The following is a 26,612-nucleotide window of genomic DNA, read 5'->3' as shown; positions in this document are numbered from 1 at the left end:
TATGCTTGTCATTGTCTCCTATATTTTTTCTTCTGTCATTTTTATGCAACTTCTAAGGTAATAACAATATTGTATGCAAGTATAGATAAAAGTTATCATTCTAGCTAGAATCTATCTAACCAGCATAAAATACTCTTATGCCATAATCTTGTAATTTCTTAGAAAGCAGCTTATTATACCTTGTTGCAAATATTTAAATTAGATGGATCACATGTGATAAGGAAAAGATTCATAGTTATTTTTAAGAAAAATATATTCTATTGAGCCTAGGCAATCATTTGTGTATAAGTAAACTTTTCCAAATATTTGTTCTTCTTTTACAGAAACAATATGAATTTTCTAATGGGTTCTTGGTGGCCTAATCTGGAAGATTTGTATGAAGCCAATGTTCCAGTTTATAGGTTTATTCAACGACCGGGAGATCTAGTGTGGATAAATGCTGGGACTGTCCATTGGGTTCAGGCTGTTGGCTGGTGTAATAATATTGCCTGGAATGTTGGCCCTCTTACAGGTAGGAGACTGATAAATCTTACAATTGGAAAATGATTTAGAAATATTTCTGAACTTTCAACTTCTAACAGATATGTAACATGTTTACAAGACACAAAATTAGACTGATCTGTAGCACTAGAAATTATGTAATAGATAAGAAAATTTTATATATTAACAACCATTTTAAAAAAACATCCAGAAACCCCAAACCTATTGTAAGGGAATTAATCATCAAAATGATATTAAAATATGTTTTTAGTAATAACATTACAATAGAAAATATCTGGAAGTGTTATGCAGAGGTTGAACAAGTAGTGAAGAGAGTATCATAAATTATATTCAGCACTATGTCCTTCTGAATCATGATTTTAATGATCACAAATAAGCTGTTCATTTCTACATATTTTTCCACTTGACCAGATGAATATTTTCTGGTTATGAGATTATGATGTGCCCTTGACATCAACTTTGAGCAATTTTTATAAATTTCAATTAAATGATAATTGGCAATCCTAATTCAAAGGAAACTTTTAGCCATTTCCCACAGCAGCTTTTCAAGCCTTATTAAGCAGGTACAGGAGGACTAGAGGAGGCACATTGTGACTGGGGTTCACATATCTTATTAAGGTATGGTTGGTTGTGATTTAATGCTTGGGATACATAAAACATAAAAACACCTGTACTATAATTTGCCTACAACAATAGTTAAATTCACAAATATGCTAAACTAAAACCAAATCAAACTTCTTACCCATAGCATGAATGTGAACTTATCAGATATCTTTTCTGATCTCAAATCATGGGTATTATTGTCTGTCACTTGAAAGCATTCATATGGCTTAGGTTAAAATTCTATGTTAAAATTAAGCACTTTCTGTTCAAAGGAAACAGGCCTTTAAAAAGAGGAAGTGGGGTTGCATTATATGTAAGAAATCACTACACCTCTACAGAAATGTATAAAATCAAGGATGAAAGCCTAGAATGCTTATGGATTAATATGAAAAGAAAAAAGAATTATACCTGTGTATACTACAGGTCACCCAACCAACCAGCGGAAATAGACAAACTTTTTGCTAATCAATTAGGTAAGGTATGCAGGAAGCACCATAGTAGTAATGGAGGACTTTAAAGTACCCTAACATCAATGATATAAGCTCTGCAGCATGTGGGAGATCAGACAGGCTCCTGACAGCCTAGATGAGAACTTTGTCATCCAAAAGGTAGAGGAGGCAGCTAGAAGGTCAGCTGTACTGGATTTAATACTAACAGAGATGAAATAATGGAGGGGATTGAAGTTGCAAGAACTTTGGGAAAGAGTGACCAAGTCATATTGGAATTCAACATAATGCAGGCACAACTAATTGAACAAAGTCAAACTACTGTCTTAGACTTTAGCAGAGCTGACTTCAACAAATTAAGACTTTAGAAAGGATTCTATGATGGACAACCTAAAGGGAAAATAAGTCCAATATATAACATGATATCACAGAGAAGAAGAAAAACAAGAGACCACCGACAAAGCCAGCATGTTGCGTAGAGAACTCTTTGACAAACTGAAAGAAGAAAAGGTGAAGTATTAGAAATGGAAAGAGAGACATAAAACTAAAACAGAATACCAGTAAATAGCCCAAATCTGCAAGGATGAATAAGGAAAACTGAGGCTCAGAATGAACTAAGACTTGCAGCAAATGCCTAAAATAATTTAAAAGGTTTCTTTCAATATGTAGGAAACAAGAAAAAAAATCAATCAAAAATAAAAAATGAGATCCTATAAAGAGTGCAGAGAACAGTAACAAAGATGATAAGGGGTCTGGAATTTATGAATGAATGAGGGAGGGAATTACGTTCCCTAGTGTAACAAAGAGAAAGATTAGGGATGATATGATAGCAATCTTCTAGTACTTGAGGGTAGTGAGGTGCTGTCAGAGGAGAACAAGTTGACCTATTCTCCAAAGTACCTGAGGGTAGGACAAGAAGTGACAGATGGAAGATCATTAAAGAGAGATCCAGCTTAGAACTAAGCAGAAATTTCTTTACAGTCAGAATAATTAATCAGTGGAACAGCTTGCCTCCAGAGGTTGTGGGTGCACCATCACTGGAGCTTTTCAAGAAGAGACTGGACAGCCATTTATCCAAAATAGTATACCGTATTTTCTGGTGTATAAGACGACTTTTTAACCCATGAAAATCTTCTCAAAAGTCAGGGGTCGTCTTATACGCTGGGTGCTGAAACTTTAGGGACAGGGCTGGCTGGAAAACCTGGAGCGGATCTCCCATTTGGTCTGTGCAGGGAAAGCGGGACCAATTGGAGAAGAAGCTGCAGTCTGATTTTTTACAGGCTGGGGTCTGGGCATCTTTCCTTCTAAAGTTGAAGAGCAGCTGCAGTCTATCCCAACTTGAAAGGCAGGTGGGGAATGCAGCAGCCAGAGCAGCTGCTTAGTTCTAAGGACACATTTGACTCAGGAACTGGGCAGGCTGGCTGGAAAACCTGGAGCGGATCTCCCATTTGGTCTGCGCAGGGAAAGCTTTAGAGTGAATTAGGAAAAGTTTAATCCACTTGCACTGTTTTATGTTTACATGTTTGATGACAAACAGCCTTATGTTTATAAGTGACAGTTTTCCTACTAAGTACCTGCATGTCATAAGCATTTGAATTAAAATTACCATATTAAAATCAAATCTGATGTTTTTTAATTTTTATTTGGTGTGTGTTGGAAGAGGGGTAGTCTTATACAGCGAGTATAGCCCAAACCCTATAATTTAACAGGAAATGTAGGGGGTCGTCTTATACACCCAGTCGTCTTATACGCCGGAAAATACGGTAGATCTTTTGCTTGAGCAAGGAATTGAACTAAAAGACCTCCAACCCTGAACTAGAAGACCTCCCTTCCAACCCTATTCTATATTCTGTGTTATTGGTACTTCAGCCCAACATTTTGTTATGTCAATGTGGTTTCACCACAAAAGGTCCTGCTTTTTTTTAAAAAAATGACAACGCATTTTTTGAAATTCCGTTCATTTTTTATTTACCTTTAATACAAAAAAAATGTGCTTAATATAAAATGTCTCAATGTAAATGTTCCCTTGGGTCTCTGACATTTTCTTTGGCGTATACAATCAAGAATTTTGGCCAAGTGATTTTGTAAAATATTTAAAATCTCTTAATGGCTAGATTTTTTTTTCATTGATGAAAGGAAAGATCATTATAGCAAAATGGTCCACATATTTTTTTCCTTTCATTTTCTTGTAGCTTGTCAATATAAATTAGCTGTGGAACGGTACGAGTGGAATAAATTGCAAAGTGTGAAGTCAATAGTACCTATGGTTCATCTTTCTTGGAACATAGCACGAAATATCAAAGTACCAGATCCAAAGCTTTTTGAAATGATCAAGTAAGTCATTTTAAATCAATATATATTTACTTAGTGAATTATTATTTGTAGAAAGAACAAATCTATAAGTGAAACAAATGAGGGGTTCCTAGTGTAGAAATATAAATACCAAAGAAAGCTTATCACTACTGTTCAATGTAGCTGATTTGTAAAGGACAATTTTGGAAATATATGTCATCCGCTGCTTTCTAATTAATTAAAACAAAAGATAATAAAGTATATCTAGCATTCTGACAAAGAGCAGCAAATCATCTGTTCTTGATTATTGGCTTTGCAATATCACTTGTTGAATGCTTCACTTTATATTAAAAAAAATGAAAACCCCTACAATAATATTCAATAGTTTTGCTCATTTGGATTAAATATTGTATATGAGTAATTGTAACATGCTGTATAGCAATATGCAATATAGTAATATGTAATATATGGATCTAAAGTGGGAAAAGTGCCTTGAATCCAGTATAGGTATGTTTGCTATACTTAGTGGGAATTTCTTAACATATGCATTTGTGTAAATCCAGGAAAGGTGTGACTTAAGGAGCTGTTAACGAATTATTTATCTATTTATTTATTTGTATCCCACCTTAATTATTTACAAATAACTCGAGTCAGTGAATATATCCAACACACCTATTTGCATACCAAATCTAAAAGACTTTCTTGCTTCAAATTTGAATATTGCTCAATTCTAATATTGTACTGTGGGTCACATTGTGGGGGGATGATAGCAATATATAATTTTGTACTGATGAGGAAGTGAATATGATACTATTTTAAAGCATCAAAGCTATATTCTCAATAGATGATATTCCTTTTCACTCCTTCAAATGCGTACATTGTGAAGAATGATTAAATGTTTTTGCTGAATATCTTCAAGAATCTACTGACTAATGCTAATATATTGCACACTTTTCTCAATTTCCTCTCCCTCTTTATTACTACATAATTCTGCTTAACTACCAGGTGCTTAAATGAGTTAGTAGAGGTAAATCTGTCTCATCACTCTTGCTATATAGTAAATTTCTTTCTTTTCCAAATTACTACATAAATGTAGAAATATACAAATCTTTTATAAAGCTGATTGTTGATACAAATAAAACAATGAAAAGGAATAAATTCATTGACCAAATTATTTATGATTGAGCCCAATTAAAGTGACATTAATACATTAAAACAATTTAAATGCAGTCCAATATTATAAAGAAATAAGATATATAAATAACAGATAAAATAGTAGTACTTTACTATTTAGTGTTCAATAACCAAGTAAAATCCAAAAAAAATTGGAAACACAATTTTAATATCAATATCAAGAAAAAAATAAAAAATAAACAACAGTTAGATTTAAGAATTTGTAGATTATGCTTATAAAAAGACATTCTGCCATGAGGTTCCTACAACCACTGCATTGGAAGTGTAATGCCACACAAGATTCTTGGTTGCAATTTTATGATGTAGGTGCTGCAAGAATGATGCCTATGATCGAAGCATAATGTATCAAATTGATATTTTTAAATTTAGTAGTCAAAGCAATAAACAAATGAAATGTCAGACATTTAGTAGGAAATATTCAATCTGAAGCTCCTATGTTACCTTTATAATTTTCTAACAAAAAAACCAAGATGGACAAACTGAATTTTTGAGATCAAGAGTTGCTATTTCCCATGGTTAATTCCAATCTTTCAGGTCATAGATCATAAATTAAAATTATGAGAATACAGTGAGGACTTATGTTAATCTCCAGTTCTTACTGGAAAAGGAGGATTGAAGAGTAAAAGGAATATGAAGTGAATGCAACTATTTAGAGTCTAAAAGAAAATATTCTGAAGAATTGTGCTAGGCAGCCTATTTTTGTCCTAATTCCATTTTTCCACTGTTGTGACATTGATGCTATAATTTTACCGCAAACATGTCCATCATTTTGGGGGTCATGATTGAAAAACACAATCTTTTAGAAAAGTTTTTTATATGTAGTATTTCCTCTGAAAGGCCTAAATTGCTCTCTTAATATATTATACTTTTTAATTAGTCTGATTAGGATTTTTTAAATTTAACATGCATTTCTAATATTTTCAAAATGTTGCTGCTTTGAGAAAGCTTTTATTTTGACAAGGTGGCATATAAATTCTTTAAAATGTAAAAGTATAATAAAAGGATAAAGGGAGGGAAAATTGAATTTTCATGAAGATGTGAGCAGTAGCACTCTTTTTCCAAAAATAAAGTTACTCACCATTCATAGCTATATTTTCCAAGTTGGATCATCTAGTTCCCCACATTTTATGATCAAGATAATGAATGTTATCAGTTTTATAATTAACTAGAACAGGGGTAGGCAACCTTGGCTCTTTTATGATTCATGGACTTCAACTCCCAGAATTCCTGAGCCAGCCATGCTGACCCAGGAATTCTGGGAGTTGAAGTCCATGAGTCATAAAAGAGCCGAGGTTGCCTACCCCTGAACTAGAATAAAACTTGCTCCTGAATACTTACAAAGAACAAAATAGGTGGAGTGCTTCTGTTAAATATAATTATGTTTTTATGTAGTGTGTTTATATTATATATTTTTAATCTATGTCAGCCACCCAGAGTTGTATTTGTGAGATGAGCAGTATCAGATTCAAGCAACCAGAACCACTCGTGAAGAGGCCCAAGTGGATATTTTATTACTGATTATCTATATAACAAGAAGATTGCCAACTATCTGCCTTCCCTTGAGAAACAGCAGATACAGACTTACGACATTTCCTTCCCCAAATGACTCCCAGCTGGAATATCTTTTTAGTTCCCCCTAGAGAGCCCCTTCCTTCAGCCATCACATCCAGCCATATAAATCAGTTTAATATTAAGACCTTTAATTAAAATGTGAAGGAATATTAAAATATAGAAAGATAGCGGAAAAAGCCTAGTGGTCCATCGAGTCTGCCCTTTGAGTTTATTTGATTTTGTGTTTATATTTCATTTATTTTTTTAATTTTTGTTGGATGATGGACATGCGTGTATCCCAAGCATGTTTAAACTCAGGTACTGATGATTGACTTGGAACCTCTGCTGGTTCCAAGCTTCCACTACTACAAGCTTTCACTACTCTTTCTGTGAAATAATACTTTCTAACATTACTTTTGAATTTCCCTCTGGTCAGTTTGAGTTATGCGCCTGTCCTTGTTCCTGATAACTGCTTAATATTAAAAATACTGCCTTCTAGAAACTTATTCACAGAAACCCTTAATACATTTAAAGTTTTCATTCATGTTACCCCTATCCCTTCTGTCCTCTAGGCTGTATGCATTCATGTACATGCCTCCAGTCTCTCTTGATATGTTTTGTTCCTCAGAGCTTGCACCATCTCTAGACTCATTCTATCCTATCTTATATCTTATATCTTATCAATATCAATACTGAATTTTGTTATATAATTTGTTAATATAAAAAATGAGGATATCTTTTTAACATAAATCAAGTTAGAATTCCATATTAACTACCACAGAACTTAATTTTATATCAGATTTCACTACTGATCTGCCATAGGATCACTTGGGAAAAAGATACATATGAGATTTTTGGACTATACTATTGATTGGAGTCATAGTGCCATTGAGAGATATATCTATTTATTTACCTACCTATCTGCCTACCTATGGTATGAGATCAGCGTTTAACACTATCAGAATGAATCAGTCTTTATACACATACACATAGTTCTATCCAGTCTTCCTTGTTTATCACCATCCTATTACTTTTTTTAGTTGTGCTAGAGAAGATGTGGTTGAGGCAGCAGAAAGCTTTCTTCTTTTCTCTGTTAGGATGATATCAAACTTAGAAGACAGGAACTTCTTAGTTCTAATAAATACCTTAAGAGTACTAGAGGACCATGTTTTCCAAGAATGGCCACACAACTGCAATGGTGCTACTTTGGGTATATATTTCTATGCATCCTGATAGAGGAATTGGGACAGAGAAATTATTGTTTTCACTATCCCATCACTAGATAAATAAGGAAGAAAAGTCAAGATGTATATATGCATTGGGAGGATTGCATGGGTTTGAAAAATGAGATCATCTAATCCAATAGGTTCTTACAGAATATTTCTGAATGCTCAAAATCAAATTCATATAATCAGTTCCTTATTTTTAAACAAATTAATGAAATAAATTAATATTTAAGGTATTGCCTGTTGAGAACTCTCAAGCAATGTCAGACTTTGAGGGAAGCTCTAATTGCTGCAGGAAAGGAGATTGTATGGCATGGGAGAACAAAAGAAGAACCAGCTCATTATTGTAGCATATGTGAGGTTAGTAAATACATGTGTGCTGTGATTTAATATTCCTTGAATTTTTTTGAAAACATATTCTTAAAGCTTTTACTAATTTCTCTTGTGTTCTCTGTAGATGTTGGTAATTTTAAACTCTTCTTTAACCCATCCATTCCCAAGTATTACATTTTTCTGTTGGACCTAGCTGTAACAAATTATTTTTCTAGGTGTAACGTTAACTATCAAAAGTTTCTATTTAATGCAAGGTATAAAAAGATGTACACTTTGAATTCAGTAGTAACACATTTTTATAAATTCCTTTATACAGCTTTTCATTTTTATGAGATCACAGATGATGTCATAGGCCAATTTTCTTAGCGTATAATGCAAAATTACAGATCATATAAATATTTTATTTTTGTAAAAAAAATCATTGTCTTTAATCAATAAGTAGTCTTTAATCAATAAGACATTTAACAGAAAATGTATGAAAAGGAGCCTAATAACATGAAATAGTTAAATAAGCGGGAAAATAAAATCCCTCAGCTTGTTACTGAAAAGAAGAAATGCAGGAGATAAGTGCATATGTTTCTATGTACCTATTCTACATTTAAGATTAGATATTGTCAGTAGCAAAGAACAAAACCTTTCTTCATTGTTGAGTTACAAATTTCTGTAAGTCAAAAATAACAATCCATTTTGCAGGACAAGCCCAGAATACTGCTAAGCCATATTGTTGAAATTTTACCTCAAAACTAACAGATTTTGGGTGGTGCAGTTATTCCATTTTTTGAAGGGAGGGAGGAAATCAATATAGGAACCTTTGTATATCCATATTTCTATAACCTCTCCCTGCCACCAAATCTGGCTGCAAGTCATCATTCGGGTCCCTGCTTTAAGCAAACATTTCACTATTTCAACACTAATCTCATGTAATTCATCATAAGACTAATCTCAGATCTGTGTTCTTTGAACTGTGAAGAGCATGCTTTGATGAACAAATATAGAAACTCATCAGGTAAATCTAAAATGGAGATCAAAAAACTGTTCAAATTGATCCTTTTGCATAATTGCAGAAAATGTTACAAACATCACAAAATTAAAAATACTTTTAAAAATTACATGGCCAAAACCTCCTAGAAGGACATAGAAATCTTGTAAGGTTTGGAACAACTCATGTCATTCTGGCCATTTTTTATTGAATTTGTTTAATCGGGGTGGGGGAGAATGAGAAAGTCACAGTAGACACTACATAGTGGCCTTTTATTGATGTATTGCTGAACCCTAAAGTAGAAAAATGAAATTTCCAGGGTTTTCTCCTTTTAAAAACAAAGAAAGAACTTTAATAAAGTACCAGATTCTGTTATCTACAAATCATGTTTAATATATTAAAAGTAACTGTAGTTGATTCTTAAACATAAGCATGATGATAACCAGATAAGTGCATTACTAATCTATTTCCACAAAACATCAGATTAGTAAGAAAAACTTCTTAACTTATTTGTGAAAATAGCAGCACCTCTTGGAGTCCCCAAAGTATCTTGGTGTTGCAGGTATTTCTAGACCTTCAACATAGAAATTTTAATTGGAGAATGGAGAAATCTTTTCTTTTGTTAAGATTTTGAAGAACATTTGAGAGGAGTAAAAGTTTTTTCATATTACTATTGTAAATATTTTTTCATAATTAATAATTTTTATTCAGTTCTCCAGTTTATTTTTTAAGATCTCTGGTGATGGTCATAACTAAAACCATAAATTTTCAGAAAAATTATGGAATGTTCCTTATGGGTAGTGATTAGAATTTTGGGAGGAATTGGATCACAGAGGCTACAGGAAGAATGCTATTAATTCAGAGCATAGATGTCTACTTATTTCAGCACACCCCTACACACACATGCCCTTACAGCTCCTATTTTTCTCACTTAGATAGTAGTATGAATTTATTTTCTATGAAAGTGATGTCATGTCTAGGGTTAGACTTTATATGTATATCCTAAATTGCTGTGTGATTTTACCTCTAACTTTGTCTACTATTTTAACATTAGTTTTATCATTTTTTTATGATTCAACAGGTAGAAGTCTTCAATTGGCTTTATGTTACAAATGAGAGTAATTCTCAAAAAACCTATGTTGTAAATTGCCTAGACTGTGCACGAAAGATAAGTGGGAACCTGGAAAACTTTGTGGTGCTAGAACAATACAGAATGGAGGATCTAATGCAAATCTATGACCAATTTACATTAGTAAGTGATGAAGATACAAAATACATTGAATACATTATTGTAAATAAAACATGTTTGAATAATGCTATAAATTATTAACTTCAGAAAACTAAAGCTTATTAATCTCTCCAAATTAACTTATGTCCATCTGTATTCTTTCTATAAAGCAAATTCATTCCTTGATTGCTGAATGTTAATACATTCCATGACATCTGACTTTTCATTATCCAAGAAATGGCACTGAGATGCAAGGCAAGTGGATATGCCAGGAAGAAATTGCAGGGGTGTATAGAGCTCAGAGAATATAAATTGCAAAATTACTTAGTTGTAGCTCCAGATATTACCATGTGGTTGAAGGGAATTGAACTCATCCCAAGAGTCATCTCCCAGTTAGTTTTTCCTCTAAATTCCACATATACCAGAATTGCTTTTATTTGATTATTTTAGACAGCTTGGTACTTGCAATAGAGTCAATAAATGCATAATACAACATGTTACATCCTGTTCATTTAAAAGTTAAGGAGATAGATGATTCCCTGATGGGGCTTATAATCACAAATAGTCCTCATCAACCACTCAGTCAGTGACTATTCAAAATTATGATGTTGCTGAAAAAAATAACTTTATGGCCAATTTACAATCTTCACAGCATCTATTAGTCAGATGATCACCATTTCAGTCAGTATATGTTGTCCTGTCCCCTTCCCCCAAAAAGGGATTGCAACAGAGTAAGTTGTTTGATTTTCTACTCATCAAAAGCAATTCATTTGGGCAGTGGTGGGATTCACCCGGTTCACACCACTTCAGCAGAACTAGTAGCTAATTTTTTTGTTGTCCAGAGCCAGAATGGACTTCCGGAAGCAGCATCCACACAGAGAACGGGTTGTTCACATATTTGAATCCCACCACTGCATTTGGGTCATCCACCTGGAGCTGGGAGCATCAGGCAGCTATGCAAACAAATTACTCTCTTACAATGACTTCAATCTCTTCACTCTGGAAGATGGGGGAGAAGCAGTGTCTGTAGACAATCTCTCCTTTGCCTGACTGTTTCTTACCTTCTCATAGAATTGAGAGATTGGAAAGGATGGAATTACAAGAGAGTAACTTGTTTATGCAGTACTCCTGTGGCTACCTGTCCTAGACTGCTTGTACAGTCACATTGTTTTCAATGTGTACAAGATAGTAAACGCATTCAAGCATGCCAAAATCCGGGAAAATGGTTAGGAGGCAAACAAAAGCTGAAGATGTGGAATAGTACATGAGTTTTGTCTTTTTACAGTCGAAAAGCACAGTTGCAGTCATTTTCCCACTTAGCAACTGCTTCACTTAGTAGCATAATTGTCAATCCAAATTAGGTTTGTTAAGTAAGGACTACCTATAATTTCATTCAGCTGTCTTAGAGTCACATTTAGCAAGAAATTTGTTCTCTCTTTTTTTTCTTTGTAATGTAGAATGAAACTGGCCTGACTGCTATCAGCTGGATATTGGCAGTATTCTCTTTAGCCCATAGAAAAAAAAATATTTGCCACAATATTTTTAGATTTTAAATTATTTCCCATGTCCTAATTCAGCAAGTAGCCTTGCTCAGTGGTGGGATTCAAATATGGTTCTCTGTATGGATGCCGCTTCCGGAAGTCCATTCGGGGCCTTGGCAACAAAAAATTAGCTACCGGTTCAGCTGAAGTGGTGCGAACTGGCTGAATCCCACCACTGGCCTTCCTCCCATGGAAGTAATATAACAGAAAATTAGAGAATTATGCATTCGTAAATGTAAGGACTGGAAATGATCTTGGAGATCATCCTTTCCAAGTTTCTAGACCTTCCAAGAATCCACTACTACAGCATCCTCTTAACCCAAATTCTTTTTAACATCCCCACCCCATCCCTCAGTGAAAGAAGTTTACTATTTCTTGAACCATCCTGTTTATTGTTCAGAAACATTTGCTGTTAGGATCTTACTTCCAAGTCCAGCCAAAAGCTACTTATTTGTAATGTAAATACATTGTTTCTTATCTGTCTTTCAAAACAATTTGCCCCATGTCTCCTCAGAGGTTTCTCATCTCCAGATCAAGTATTCCCAGTTCCTCCCAACTGTTCCCTTATATTTTTTTTCCTTCCAGTCCCCTGATAATCTTGATGATTTTCCTGTAATTCAGTTCAGGTCATTTCTGAACTTTTTAAGGTTAAAGTTTCAAACAGGCAGAGAACAAGAAAGCTGAGAGCTGAGAGCTCTGTACAGATGAGAAGTTAGGAAGATTATGTAAGTTTGAAGGGTCTGTGTCTCTAAATGAACTGAAGAAAATGAATAAAATGTTAAAATGTCCTCTGATTATGGGGATGACAGAAACTGTGAACTTTTTAGATCTTGTATTAATGCATATCCTGCATACTTTCACCTACAATGTGATGCAAGCTTCATCAAAGTCCTATTAATATATAAAGAGATTTGATTTTAAAAAACCCACAACATATAGATTTGGTTTTTAAAAACCCACATTCACCTATAATTCACTGCTTGTTTGGGGGAAAGTGGGGAAACTTAATTTAGTAATGCTGGTACTCCATGTAATAGATTTCAAACTAATATTTCTTTACCTGTTGATGAACCCCCACAATTGGTCTGGAGGCACTATGGTCCGTTATCCTTTGCAAAACTGCTTAAATTGGTTGATATTTTTGGACTGTCTTCCATAAACTGTTCACTTCAAGTCTTGGCAGAATCTTGAATTACAATCAAGGTATGAACTCGGTCATCCCAAAAGGTTTCAGGATTTTTGTCATGCTTTGTGAAGCACATTAGTTTAAAGTTTGACTCACATAGGATACCATGACATTATCTTGTGGAAATTTCTAGTACAGTTTTCTCAATGATACTAACTTGTTCAAGTTCTGAAGCTACAGAAATAACCTCAAACCATAATCTTCCCACTATCGTGCTTCAGAGTTGGGATGAGGTGTTTTTTTTATTGGAATGGAAGGTATTATTTTCTTCAAAAAATTTCATGTCAAAAATATCTTTTTCATAGAACATTGTCCCAAAGGCATGCTGGATCATGCAGCAGGGATTTTCTTCCTGGTATCATACCATGTGTGCATCATTGTGATAGCTTTCAGATTTTTTGCCATTACTCTGGAGTTTTCTTTGACCTTCTGGTATATTCTACACATTACTCTTGGAAAGATTTTGTTGAGGAACCTTTCTTGAAGGTCCTGGGAAAAGTATGAGTGGGGTTGCATTTTGTCCATTTGTACAATGTGATCCAGACTGGACTGGTGGACATAATAGTCTTTCGCTATTGTCTTATATCTCTTTCCAGTCTTGTGAACATTGACAGTGTGTTTTTTTTAGGTATATAGAGTTCTTGTGCATAAAACTGTCCAGAAGAGCCTACTTTGATGTTGAGAACCAAAATGTGTGTCTTATGTAATAGGGCCCCTCAAACTTGCATTCCTTGGTCATCTCCTAAATTAAAATATCTGACTCAACTTACCCTTTAGGAACTGATTAACCTTTTTTTCCAACAAAGATAATAAACATACTCAGTAAAATCATACCACAGCACAGTACGTTGTTTTGTATGTTGTTTGTTTAATTTGATTGTTTGTTGTTAGTTGCGAAGTCGTGTCCGACCCATCGCTACCCTATGGACAATGTTCCTCCAGGCTTTCCTGTCCTCTACCATCTTCTGGAGTTCATTTAAGCTCACGCCTACTGCTTCAGTAACTCCATCCAGCCACCTCATTCTCTGTCGTCCCCTTCTTCTATTGCCCTCAATCTTTCCCAGCATTAGGCTCTTCTCCAGTGAGTCCTTACTTCTCATTAGGTGGCCAAAGTATTTGAGTTTTAGCTTCAGGATCTGGCCTTCTAAAGAGCAGTCAGGGTTGATCTCCTCTAGGACTGACCGGTTTGATCGCCTTGCAGTCCAAGGGACTCGCAGGAGTCTTCTCCAGCACCAGAGTTCAAAGGCCTCAATTCTTTGGTGCTCAGCCTTTTTTATGGTCCAACTTTCACTGCCATACATTGCAACTGGGAAGACCATAGCCTTGACTATACGCACTTTTGTTGACAGGGTGATGTCTCTGCTTTTTAGTGTGCTGTCTAGATTTGCCATGGCTTTCCTCCCGAGGAGCAACGTCTTTTAATTTCTTGGCTAGAGTCCCCATCTGCAGTGATCTTGGAGCCCAGGAAAATAAAATCTGTCACTACCTCCATTTCTTCCCCATCTATTTGCCAGGAATTGAGAGGGCCAGTTGCCATGATCTTGGTTTTCTTAATGTTTAGTTTCAACCCAAGTTTTGCACTCTCCTTCTTCACTCGCAACAAGAGGCTCTTTAGTTCCTCTTCACTTTCTGCCATTAGAGTGGTATCATCTGCATATCTTAGGTTGTTGATGTTTCTTCCAGCAATCTTAATTCCAACTTTTGATTCATCTAGCCCTGCCTTTCTCATGATGTGCTCTGCATATAAGTTAAATAGGCAAGGCGACAGTATACAGCCTTGCCGGACTCCTTTCCCAATTTTGAACCAATCAGTGGTTCCGTGTCCAGTTCTCACTGTTGCTTCTTGGCCCGCATATAGGTTTCTCAAGAGACAAATAAGATGGTCTGGTACACCCATCTCTTTAAGGACTTGCCACAGTTTGTTATGATCCACACAATCAAAGGCTTTAGCATAGTCAATGAAGCAGAAGTAGATGTTTTTCTGGAACTCTCTAGCTTTCTCCATGATCCAGCGTATGTTGGCAATTTGATCTCTTAGTTCCTCTGCCTCTTCGAAATCCTGCCTGTACTTCTGGTAGTTCTCGATCCACATACTGCTGACTCCATGGACAATGTTCCTCCAGGCCTTCCTGTCCTCTACCATCTTCTGGAGTCCATTTAAGCTCACACCTACTGATCCACATACTGCTGGAGTCTAGCTTGTAGGATTTTAAGCATAACTTTACTAGCATGAGAAATGAGTGCAATGGTGCGATAGTTTGAACATTCTTTGGCACTGCCTTTCTTTGGAATTGGAATGTAAACTGATCTTTTCCAATCCTGTGGCCACTGTTGAGTTTTCCAAATTTGCTGGCAAATTGAGTGTAGCACTTTTACTGCATCATCTTTTAAGATTTTGAATAGCTCAGCTGGAATACTGTCACCTCCACTAGCTTTGTTGTTGCTCAGCTTTTCTAAGGCCCACTTCACTTCACATTCTAGGATGTCTGGCTCGAGGTCAGTGACCACCTCATTGTGATTATCAGGGATGTTAAGCTCATTCTTGTATAGTTCTTCTGTGTAATTTTGCCATCTCTTCTTAATCTCTTCTGCCTCTGTTAGGTCCCTGCCATTTTGGTCCTTTATCATGCCCATTTTTGCATTGAACGTTCCCTTCATCTCTCCAATTTTCTTGAAAAGATCTCTGGTCCTCCCTATTCTATTATTTTCTTCTATTTCTTTGCACAGTTCATTTAAGAAGGCATTCTTATCTCTTCTAGCTATTCTCTGGAATTCTGCATTCAATTGGGCATATCTTTCTTTTTCTCCCTTGCCTTTCGCTTCCCTCCTTTCCTCAGCTATTTGCAAAGCTTCCTCAGACAGCCATTTTGCTTTCTTGCATTTCTTTTTCTTTGGGATGGTTTTGGTTGCTACCTCTTGTACAATGTTGCGAACCTCTGTCCATAGTTCTTCAGGCACCCTGTCTATCAGATCTAATTCCTTAAATCTATTTGTCATCTCTACTGTATATTCAACAGGGATATGATTTAATTCATACCTGACTGGCCTAGTGCTTTTCCCTACTTTCTTCAGTTTAAGCCTAAACTTTGCAACGAGAAGCTCATGGTCTGAGCCACAGTCAGCTCCTGGTCTTGTTTTTACTGATTGTATAGAGCTTCTCCATCTTTGGCTGCAGAGCACATAGTCAATCTGATTTCTGTGTTGACCGAATGGTGATGTCCATGTGTAGAGCCGTCTCTTGGGTTGTTGGGAAAGAGTGTTTGCTATGACCATCGTATTTTCTTGACAAAATTCTATCAGCCTATGCCTGTTGTGACTCAGGGCCAGCCTGTGGGTCCGACAGCCGGCTCCGATGTATCGGAGGACTCAGATGTGGGGGAGGAGGGAAACGAACCGGCTGATGATGATGATTTGGAGGCTTTGCAGAGCCCTCAGCCGGGGACCTCTTCTCAGCTGTGTGAGCCCGAGAGTGCGGAGGATGATGACCCACAGCTGGCCCTGTTCAAGGACGCCCGACGCAGGAGGCAGACGAGCAGGGACAAACAAAGAAAGACTATGGGACTCCTCGGGAGGAGGCACAGGGAGACCACGCCCTGAGCTCTCTATAAAAGAAGTGTTTGGGGAGGGGCTGGTTGCTGAAAGCAACCTTTTCCGCTTGAGAAGACAAGCTCTTGTGTTTTTGTTAACTGCGTAATTAAATCTTGGCAGAAGCCTTTTAGCCTTGGACGCTTTCCAGACTCTTCTTTTGATTAGGGGTGCGAGAAGAGGGCTGGTTCAGAACAGTTTGCTTTCAGCCACCCACCCCTTAATACTACGATGGAGCAGCTTCTTGCCGAGAATGCCCAGCTCAACCAGCAACTCACCTTGCTGGCCACTCAGGTGGCACAACTGCAGGCTCAGGTACATGCTGCCCCCCCACCCAGGAGGAAGTGTCAGATAGCTATGCCGGATAAATTTGCTGGTAAACCAGAACTGTTTCCTGCCTTCCTGGGACAATGCCAGCTTTATATCAGCGTGAGAGCAGCTGATTTCCCACTGACCGAGATAAGGTGGGATTCGTGTTGAGCCTTCTGTCGGGAGATGCAGCTCGTTGGGGCACGCCTCTGTTGGCACAGCCTAGCCCTTTGTTGGATAACTTTGGGGGGTTTTGTGACCATATGCGCCTCATGTACGAGGACCCGATTAAGGCGCAGACCGCCACCCGACGTCTGAAAGCTTTGAGGCAGGGTCAGCGCCCCCTACAGGCCTATATCAGCGATTTCCGGCTGCTTAGCCAGGATTCCGCCTGGAATGAGGCTGCGCTCGTGGATGCCTTTCAGGATGGCTTGTCAGAGGAGATGTTGGATGAGCTGGCCCGCGTGGACATTCCCTCAGACCTGAATGGGCTGATCCATCTTTGTCTGCGGATCGATGCCCGGCTGCAGCAGCGTAAGAGTCGCCATGCCACCCCACAGACCCCTGCCGCCCCTGTTGTGCGTGAGCCCCCAGTCCAGAGGGAGGAGCCAATGGAGCTGGGTGCCGCCAGGTCCCGTCTATCGGTGACGGAAATGGACAGACGACGATCGGAGGGGTTGTGTTTTTACTGTGGGGACCCTGGACATTTGGCTGCTTCTTGCCCGAAGAAGCGTCAGCGGGCGTCAGTGACCAAGCCTGCCCCGAGAAAGTCCCCTGCTTTGCTATCGGGAAACGGCCCGAGCCCGATCTAGACGGTGTGAAAGATCGGGCGACCCACAACGATCACGCCGAGCGACGCCGTTCCGACGGTGCCTGTGAACCTCCACGGCATTTGATTTTGGAGGCACGACTGATCCTTCCTGGCAAGCCAGAGGGGATTCCGGTCCATGCCTTAATTGACTCTGGGGCTACCACTAACTTTATGGACTCGGCCTTCGTGGCCAAATGGGCTGTTCCCCAGTGTCCGGTGGATCCGCCCATGCTTGTGGAGACCATCGATGGTCGAGTGCTCCTGTCCGGGCCTATCACGGCCGCCACGCAACCCGTGTGTATGGCCATCAGTACCCATGTGGAGGCCATTCAGTTTTACGTCACTTCGGATCTGCACTTCCCCGTGGTCTTGGGACTGGCGTGGCTCCGGGCGCATGATCCACAGATCTATTGGTCTCAGAACTTGGTCACCTTCCCAAGTTTGCAGTGCGTGGACCACACCCGCCATATCTGTGCCGGCCAGGTGGAGGGTTCCCCAGGGGTTTCCTTGCCTCCCGAACTGTCCGACTTTGCTGACGTGTTCAGCGAGTCAGAGGCGGACCAATTACCCCCGCACAGGCCCTACGACTGCTCCATTGACCTAGTCCCTGATGCGCCTCTCCCAGTGGGGCGTTTGTACTCCATGTCGGAGCCCGAGTTGGCTGCATTGCGGGACTTCCTGACAAAGAACTTGGCTCGTGGATTCATCCGGCCCTCGTCCTCGCCAGTGTCTGCGCCCGTGCTCTTCGTCAAAAAGAAGTCGGGCGAGTTACGGCTTTGCTGTGACTACCGGAAACTCAATGCCATCACGGTGCGTAACCGCTACCCGCTGCCCCTCATCCCCGAGCTCTTGGACCGACTCCGGGAGGCTAAGATCTTCACGAAACTGGACCTGCGTGGAGCTTACAACCTCGTCAGGGTTCGGCCGGGTGATGAGTGGAAGACGGCGTTTGGTACTCGCTATGGACATTTCGAGTACACGGTGATGCCGTTTGGCCTGACCAACGCCCCCGCTGTGTTTCAGCATTTTATGAACGACATCTTTCGGGATCTGTTGGACCAGTTTGTTGTGATTTACCTGGACGACATCCTGATTTACTCCCCGTCGCGTGAAGTGCATCATCAGCATCTCCGTCAGGTCCTGCAGCGCCTCCGGAAACATCGGCTGTTTGCCAAGTTGGAGAAGTGCCAGTTCTACCAGGTGACCATTGATTTCTTGGGCCACCGCATTTCTCCTGAGGGCATCGCCATGGATCCAAGTAAAGTTGAGTCGTTGCAGAGTTGGCAACCCCCGCGTCGCGTGAAGGATGTTCAGCGACTTCTTGGATTTGCCAACTACTATCGAACATTCATCCCTGGCTTTGCTGCCTTGACAGCCCCCCTCACCCGGCTCCTGCAGAAGAAGACTCGGTTCCAGTGGAACGCCCCCGAACAACAGGCGTTCCAAGCTTTGAAGGACGCCTTCATGAAGGAGCCCATCTTGAAGCATCCTGACCCGCAACGGCCGTTTGTCGTGGAGGCGGACGCCTCCGACATTGCCATTGGGGCCGTGTTACTCCAGGCAACGACGCCCAGCGGTACCCTTTTCCCTTGCGCGTATCACTCTCGGAAATTGAACCCCTCGGAGCGCAACTATACCATCTGGGAGAAGGAGCTGCTGGCCATTAAGGCGGCGTTCGAGGCTTGGAGGCATCATCTGGAGGGGGCGCGGCATCAAATCGAGGTCCGGACGGACCACAAGAATCTGGAAAGCCTGCAGACCGCTCGGAATTTGAACCAACACCAGATCCGGTGGTCCCTCTTCTTTGCGAGGTTTGACTTCCGGGTGCGGTACATACCAAGCGGGCACAACCAGAGAGCGGACGCTCTGTCCAGGAAGCCCGAGTACACCCGAGTGGAAGACAAGCTTCCGCCCAGGACAGTGATCCCCGTCGAGTCTTTTGCTGCGGTGCGGGAGCCGGTGGATATACGGGCTCGGATCCGGGAGGCGCAGCAGCAGGAGGCGTGGGTGGCTCAGCGGAAGGAAGAGGTGGGGCCAGATTCGCCTTGGTCGGTCACGGATGGACTCCTGTATTATCGTGACCGGCTCTATGTTCCAGGAGGGCCACTCAGGGGACTCGTCCTCAGCCAATGTCATGATAACCCGGCTGCGGGGCATTTTGGCCTGTTCAAGACTCTGAACCTGGTCTCCCGTACCTTCTGGTGGCCCCGAGTCCGACACGATGTCCAGTCTTATGTCACCTCCTGCGTCCCATGCAGGCAGGCCAAGTCAGCGACAGGGGCCCCGCCTGGTTTACTGCAGCCTTTGCCAACGCCCAAGAGACCCTGGGGGGCTGTGTCCATGGACTTTCTGACGGATCTACCCCCATCCTCCGGCTTCACGACAGTGTTTGTGGTGGTGGACATGTTGACCAAGATGGCGCACTTCATCCCCTGTCGCGGCTTACCGTCAGCTCGCGCCACTAGTCGCATGTTCATCCAACAGGTGTTCCGGCTGCACGGCCTTCCCGATAGAGTCGTCTCCGATAGGGGGGCCCAGTTTACAGCCCGCTTCTGGCAGGAGTTGATGCGGGCGTTGGACATTAAGGTTTGCCTCTCGTCCGCGCATCATCCTCAGACCGACGGGGGTACCGAGAAGGTCATCGGCATTTTAGAGCAGTATCTGCGCTGCTACGTTAACCTGCAGCAGGACAATTGGGTGGACTACTTGGCCATAGCCGAGTTTGCCTTTAACAACTCGCAGCACACCTCCACGCAGATGACACCGTTCTTGGCCAACGTGGGTTATCACCCCCGGTTTTTCCCCCTTTCTCCCGTGGACTCACCGGAGCCGGCAGCGAACGAATTCATGGCGGAGTTACAGGCAATCCATCGGTTGGTGCGACGGCAGCTGGAGAAGGCCAAGGCCGACTACAAGAGGTTCGCCGATCGGTCGAGAAGGGATACGCCTCCACTATCGGTGGGGGATCGGGTCTGGCTGTCCACCAGGAACCTGCCATCCACTCGGCCGGCGAGGAAGCTGGACCACCGTTACCTTGGACCGTTCCCAGTCGAGGCCGTCATCAACCCGGTCGCCTATCGTTTAACTCTGCCACGTTCCCTGCGCGTGCACCCCGTCTTCCATCGGTCCTTGCTGGTCCCCGAACGACCGGCCTGTCCACTTCGCCAGGCGGAACCTCCACCATCAGGAACTCGTGATGGAGACAGCACCCCCGAGTACGAGGTCGCCAGCATCAGGGATTCCCGCTGGCTGAAAGGTCGCTTCCAGTACCTGATCGAGTGGAAAGGGTACGGGCCGGAGGATTTCACATGGGAAGACGCGACCGCCGTTCATGCCCCTGCGTTGGTGACTGCTTTTCACGAACAGTTCCCATCCCGACCGCATCCGGATCGGCAGACCCAGGGGAAGGGCCCTGCGGTGCGGGATAGTGTTGTGACTCAGGGCCAGCCTGTGGGTCCGACAGCCGGCTCCGATGTATCGGAGGACTCAGATGTGGGGGAGGAGGGAAACGAACCGGCTGATGATGATGATTTGGAGGCTTTGCAGAGCCCTCAGCCGGGGACCTCTTCTCAGCTGTGTGAGCCCGAGAGTGCGGAGGATGATGACCCACAGCTGGCCCTGTTCAAGGACGCCCGACGCAGGAGGCAGACGAGCAGGGACAAACAAAGAAAGACTATGGGACTCCTCGGGAGGAGGCACAGGGAGACCACGCCCTGAGCTCTCTATAAAAGAAGTGTTTGGGGAGGGGCTGGTTGCTGAAAGCAACCTTTTCCGCTTGAGAAGACAAGCTCTTGTGTTTTTGTTAACTGCGTAATTAAATCTTGGCAGAAGCCTTTTAGCCTTGGACGCTTTCCAGACTCTTCTTTTGATTAGGGGTGCGAGAAGAGGGCTGGTTCAGAACAATGCCCTGCTTCATTTTGTACTCCAAGGCCAAACTTGCCTGTTATTCTGGTTATCTTTTGGCTTCCTACTTTAGCATTCCAATCCCCCATGATGATAAGGACATCATTTTTTGGTGTTAGTTCTATAAGGTGCTGTAGGGTTTCATAGAACCGGTCAATTTCATCCTCTTCAGCTTGGTGGTTGGGGCATAGACTTGGACTACTGTGATATTGAATGGTTTGCCTTGGATTCGAACTGAGATCATTCTGTCATTTTGAGGATTGTATCCCAGTATTGCTTTTCCTACTCTTTTATTGACTATGAAGGCTACTCCATTTCTTCTGAGGGATTCTTGCCCGCAGTAGTATACCTGATGGTCATCTGAATTAAATTCACCCATTCCTGTCCATTTTAGTTCGCTGATACCTAACATGTCGATATTCAGTCTTGTCATCTCTTGTTTGACCATGTCCAGCTTGCCTTGATTCATGGATCTTACATTCCAGGTTCCTATGGAGAAAAAATCTTTACAGCATCAGACTTTCCTTTCACCACCAGATACATCCACAGCTGAGCGTCCTTTCGGCTTTGGCCCAGTCGCTTCATTCTTTCTGGTGCTACTAGTACTAGCCCTCTGCTCTTCCCCAGTAGCATATTGGACGCCTTCCGACCTGAGGGGCTCATCTTCCAGAGTCATATCGTTTTGCCTTTTGGTACTGTCCATAGGGTTTTCATGGCAAAGATACTGGAGTGGGTTGCCATTTCCTTCTCCAGTGGATCACGTTTTGTCAGAACTCTCTGCTATGACCTGTCCGTCTTGGGTGGCCCTGCACGGCATAGCTCATAGCTTCATTGAATTACGCAAGCCCCTTCGCCACGACAAGGCAGTAATCCATGAAGGGGAATTTGATTGTTAATGGGATTTAAATGAAGCTTTAATTGCATTATAGGTTATAGTAGTGCAGAATTGCAGATGCTTCTAAAATATTCATTTACTTTGTCACCACTGAAATTGCAAAGTGTTTTGAAAAGCTGCAGTGGAACAGCATTTAGAATAGATTGACTACTGTAGGTCAAGTCAATATTCTGTGTGTACTGGATACTTGTCCTATAGTATACGAAGGTTTTTTAAAAAGGTAAATCTCATGTGTTTTCTCTTTACAGGCACCTCCATTGCCATCATCTTCATCTTGACATATTTCCAAGGACATTTATATAAAACCTTTTCTGATATTCAGGAAGTGACCCAGTTCTGCACCATGGATTTTTGTAGCGATCCCATAAGGCTGCTGGCTGAAAGCTGTGTCTATGCAACCTTCCAAGTGTGGAGTGTCAACCAACTGGACAGGAGAGAGCACAGCTCCTACTCCAGAATTTTAAAAAATAGAAAGCTCATTCAGCTGAATTGGAAAAAAAAATCCCATGTTTTGTATATATCTGACAAAACTGGCAACATTATACAGACTACTGACTTGAAGACCACCTATTTTCTATTTCTCTGTTTCTGGGCTGATGAATTGGTTTCATCAAATTCTCTATCCCACTCCCCTTGAAAGAATTTTTTTCCCCTCCTTCTTCTTGGAAAAGTACTGGCTTAGCTGGTCCTTTCTATGTAAGGTAGTTAGAATTTTATGTCTTTCTTTGGGCTACTTTGTTTTTTAATGTGAAACTTAGGTGATACTTTTTTTTTCTACTGCTTTTATGTTATTCTGTCTTGTTTTGAAACCATGATGGTTACTTTTTCTTTCCTAAATAAAATTTTAAAAAATTAACAGCCAAGTCACAAAGATAAATGGGTTGCACATAGACTAAAGAATAAACTTCAGATTTGTGATTTTGTTTCTAATCTTGATGTAAATTTACACTATTTATAAATACATATTTATTGCTTGAAAATATTTGTGAATGGAATGCTGTTATTTTTTCCAGATTACCTGCCATTGAAATTTTAAGGAGTTCTGTAATTTCAAACATTACTCCTATTACATTTTCTATATGTAAATAAAACTGCTTAGCATTGTACAGAAACTTTTATTAAAATTGTTTAATGTTTAAAGTTTTGTATTGTTTGAGTTTTAAAAAATTATGTACATGGCCCCATTATTGTTGATTTTTTAAAAATCTGATTATATATATTTTATATATACTCTTTTGTGTGTGTGTGTGTATATAATATATATATAAATATATATAAATATATATAAAACTGAATATAAATATATGTATAAAGATTAGAGCCTAAAATTTCTTGTTTTTAAGTTTTACATATATATGGTAGAATTGAGGTGTCTACTGTAAATATTGCTTACAAAAGTATGAATATATATATATATATATATATATATATATATATATATATATATATATATATATATATATGGTATGTATCCTCAAGATATATGTCCTTCAGACTGATTTATTGTTAAATTGCACTTCCTGCAATGACAGACTAATAGCTGATGCCAAATTGTAGAAGTAATAAATGAAATAACCTAGTTAGAAGCTCCAATGAAATATAATTTAATGGGATTTTGAAGATTCAATTTAGGCACCTTGGAATTTAGTAACGAGTTATACAGGAAATAGTTTGAGAATGATATCTTTACCTAACCAAAATAAGAAATGTACATTCCAGTTGTTTTTTTAGCAAGCATATGGCTACATTGTCTTAAGTACAGATCATGCTATATTTTTGCTTATTATGTAATTCAATCACTGATAAATTTTTAAAGCATTAGTGTCCTTTAGGGCATGTTCTTTGTTTAAAATTACTGATAATATTATTTTTTATCCAGTTGCTCCCATATGCTTCACCTGTCACATGAAAACCCATTAAATTGAAATCCAAGTTCTTTGTTCATCCCAGTGGATTAGTTTACTGATTCATAAACTTCTGAATTGAACTGATAATTGTTAAGTTCTATAAATGTCTTACTATATTTGATGTTGTTGAAAGAAATTATCAAGATTTGTTGAAATAATGGTTCTTACATTGTTCTCAGGAGATAATGCTTCCAGAAGGGTAAGAGAAAAATCAGAAATTACTGTGACCAAAACCGGTTTCAAAACAGTTACCTTATTACAGTACTTCAGATAATAATTTCAGAACCAGTGTAATACATAGCACTTTCAAGTATGGCGCTTAAGAGAATTGGTATTTAATCTTAGCCCCGCATATATAGTTTGTATTGTTCAATAAGTAAACTGAAATTTGCATTATCTGCTAATACAAACATAGATGGTTTATTTGAAATGCTCCAAAACTGGACAACATGGCAAGAGAGAATTCTTATTGTCTTACATTTTGGTATGTTTTGTTTGATAGGCTAACAGTATCAGTTTACAATGTGAGGATTAATATTGGTGTTTATTTGGCATATTTCCAATGAAGTAGCTATTGTGTTTCAGTGCTGAAATTCCAGAGGTAAAATATGCCTTCAGTGAGAAAATGTCCTTTAGCTCACATCCTAGCACAGACATTTGACCCAAGTATAAAGATATCTTCTGCAGTCACAAATAATTAGTTTTGCAGATTCAGCATTGCCTTTTTAAACATTAAATACCACTTATTTTTTAGGATTGAAGGATTGAAATAAAAACTATACATACACACACACACACTGTGTGTGTGTAATATAAACATAAAATAATAAAATAGATTTTATGGAGTAAATCTAAAACCCGTGCTTTCTCGGGAGGAAAAATATATTTGTTATGAGATAAAACTATAGTTTCTCCATTATTGAATATAGCACAGTATTTAACCTCCAGGCCAGTATGAAATGATATATCCAAATAAAAAAGCTTAGGCATTACAGGATTCTAACTAAAATTTCCTGTGAATTTCTGATTTGTAACTGGTAGCTCTTAATATAAGTTTGCAAGATTTTCTTTTTAAAGATCAGATCCAGGAAAAGAAAAGTGAGGATCTGATAATTTGTGCCATTTCCCGTAGCAGTGGAAGGCTTGTGTAAATACCAACATTCTGCCATCAGGTTAACGTGCATTCTTCATTATTTGAGGTACCCTTCAAATAAATATTCAGAAACTATTACATAAGCAAAATGGACATTCCCTGACAACAGAGGTAATATTAAAAGATTCAGGTTAGCCCCTCCCTGATTCACTGGGGTGAGAGGGGGAAAAACATATCCAACTTAGGAGATTTGTTACTATAGCCTACCAATAAACTAGTTCTAATCTTCCTGTGGAGTTGATTTTGAAGCCTGGTCTACCTTATGGGACCAATAGGCAACATGCCAAGAATGCAAATAAGTGTTGCTTGATTTCTCCACTGCTTTAAATTGTTCTAGTAGATTATCCTACATCACTCTAGGAAGGAGCAGTTTGTTTTCATGCTCTTAATGTATATAGATTTTGTCCATAGATCATGTCATCTCCTGTTACTTTTGTTCTTTGCAGGTATCTTTGTCACGTTTTTGTGAAGTAGGCCTGTGAGGTTCATCATTACTTAGATTCAGCGTGCTATAAATCAAATCCTGTAAGGGATAGAGGTTACTCAGATTTGATGGCTTTGTAAAAGCAAATTGCAGATCTTTCAAAGAGACATGAAGTAATGATTAATTGCTGCAACGCTGGTTGGCAGATGAGAAAGTCAAACATGGCTCTTCCAAAAAATTCCTGACATGTCTTAATGACAACTTTATCATTCAAAGAGTGGAGGAATGCTAAGAGAATCAGTTGTCTTTGTTCTGTTAGGTAAAGGTAAGGTAAAGGTTCCCCCGCACATGCGTGCTAGTCGTTTCCAACTCTAGGGGCTGGTGCTCGTCTCCGTTTCAAAGCCGAAGAGCCAGCGCTTGTCCGAGGACGTCTCCGTGGTCATGTGGCCGGCATGACTAGACGCCAAAGGCGCACGGAGTGCTGTTACCTTCCCACCGTAGTGGTCCCTATTTTTCTACTTGCATTTTTATGTGCTTTCAAACTG

The 26,612-nt window shown here is 39.8% G+C and overlaps 1 protein-coding gene across 5 annotated transcripts in view; it reads left to right on the top strand.

Moving 5' to 3' along the window:
- KDM6A (lysine demethylase 6A) overlaps positions 1-24,404 on the top strand; it is a 180,673-nt gene extending 156,269 nt beyond the window's left edge. For all 5 annotated transcript variants that reach the window (XM_081327938.1, XM_081327939.1, XM_081327936.1 and 2 more), the window contains 5 exons: positions 324-511; positions 3,743-3,884; positions 8,047-8,173; positions 10,207-10,377; positions 22,832-24,404. In XM_081327938.1, coding sequence (XP_081184064.1) covers positions 324-511; positions 3,743-3,884; positions 8,047-8,173; positions 10,207-10,377; positions 22,832-22,861 — 658 coding nt within the window. In that variant the 3' untranslated portion in view covers positions 22,862-24,404. The remainder of the gene's footprint in view (positions 1-323; positions 512-3,742; positions 3,885-8,046; positions 8,174-10,206; positions 10,378-22,831) is intronic.
- The last annotated feature ends 2,208 nt before the right edge of the window (positions 24,405-26,612 follow it).

The sequence above is a fragment of the Vipera berus genome (genome assembly GCF_964194415.1).
Source record: "Vipera berus genome assembly, chromosome: 4".
NCBI lineage: Eukaryota > Metazoa > Chordata > Lepidosauria > Squamata > Viperidae > Vipera > Vipera berus.
Note: the sequence above shows the minus strand (reverse complement) of the source record. Positions and strands in the feature narration are given on the sequence as shown.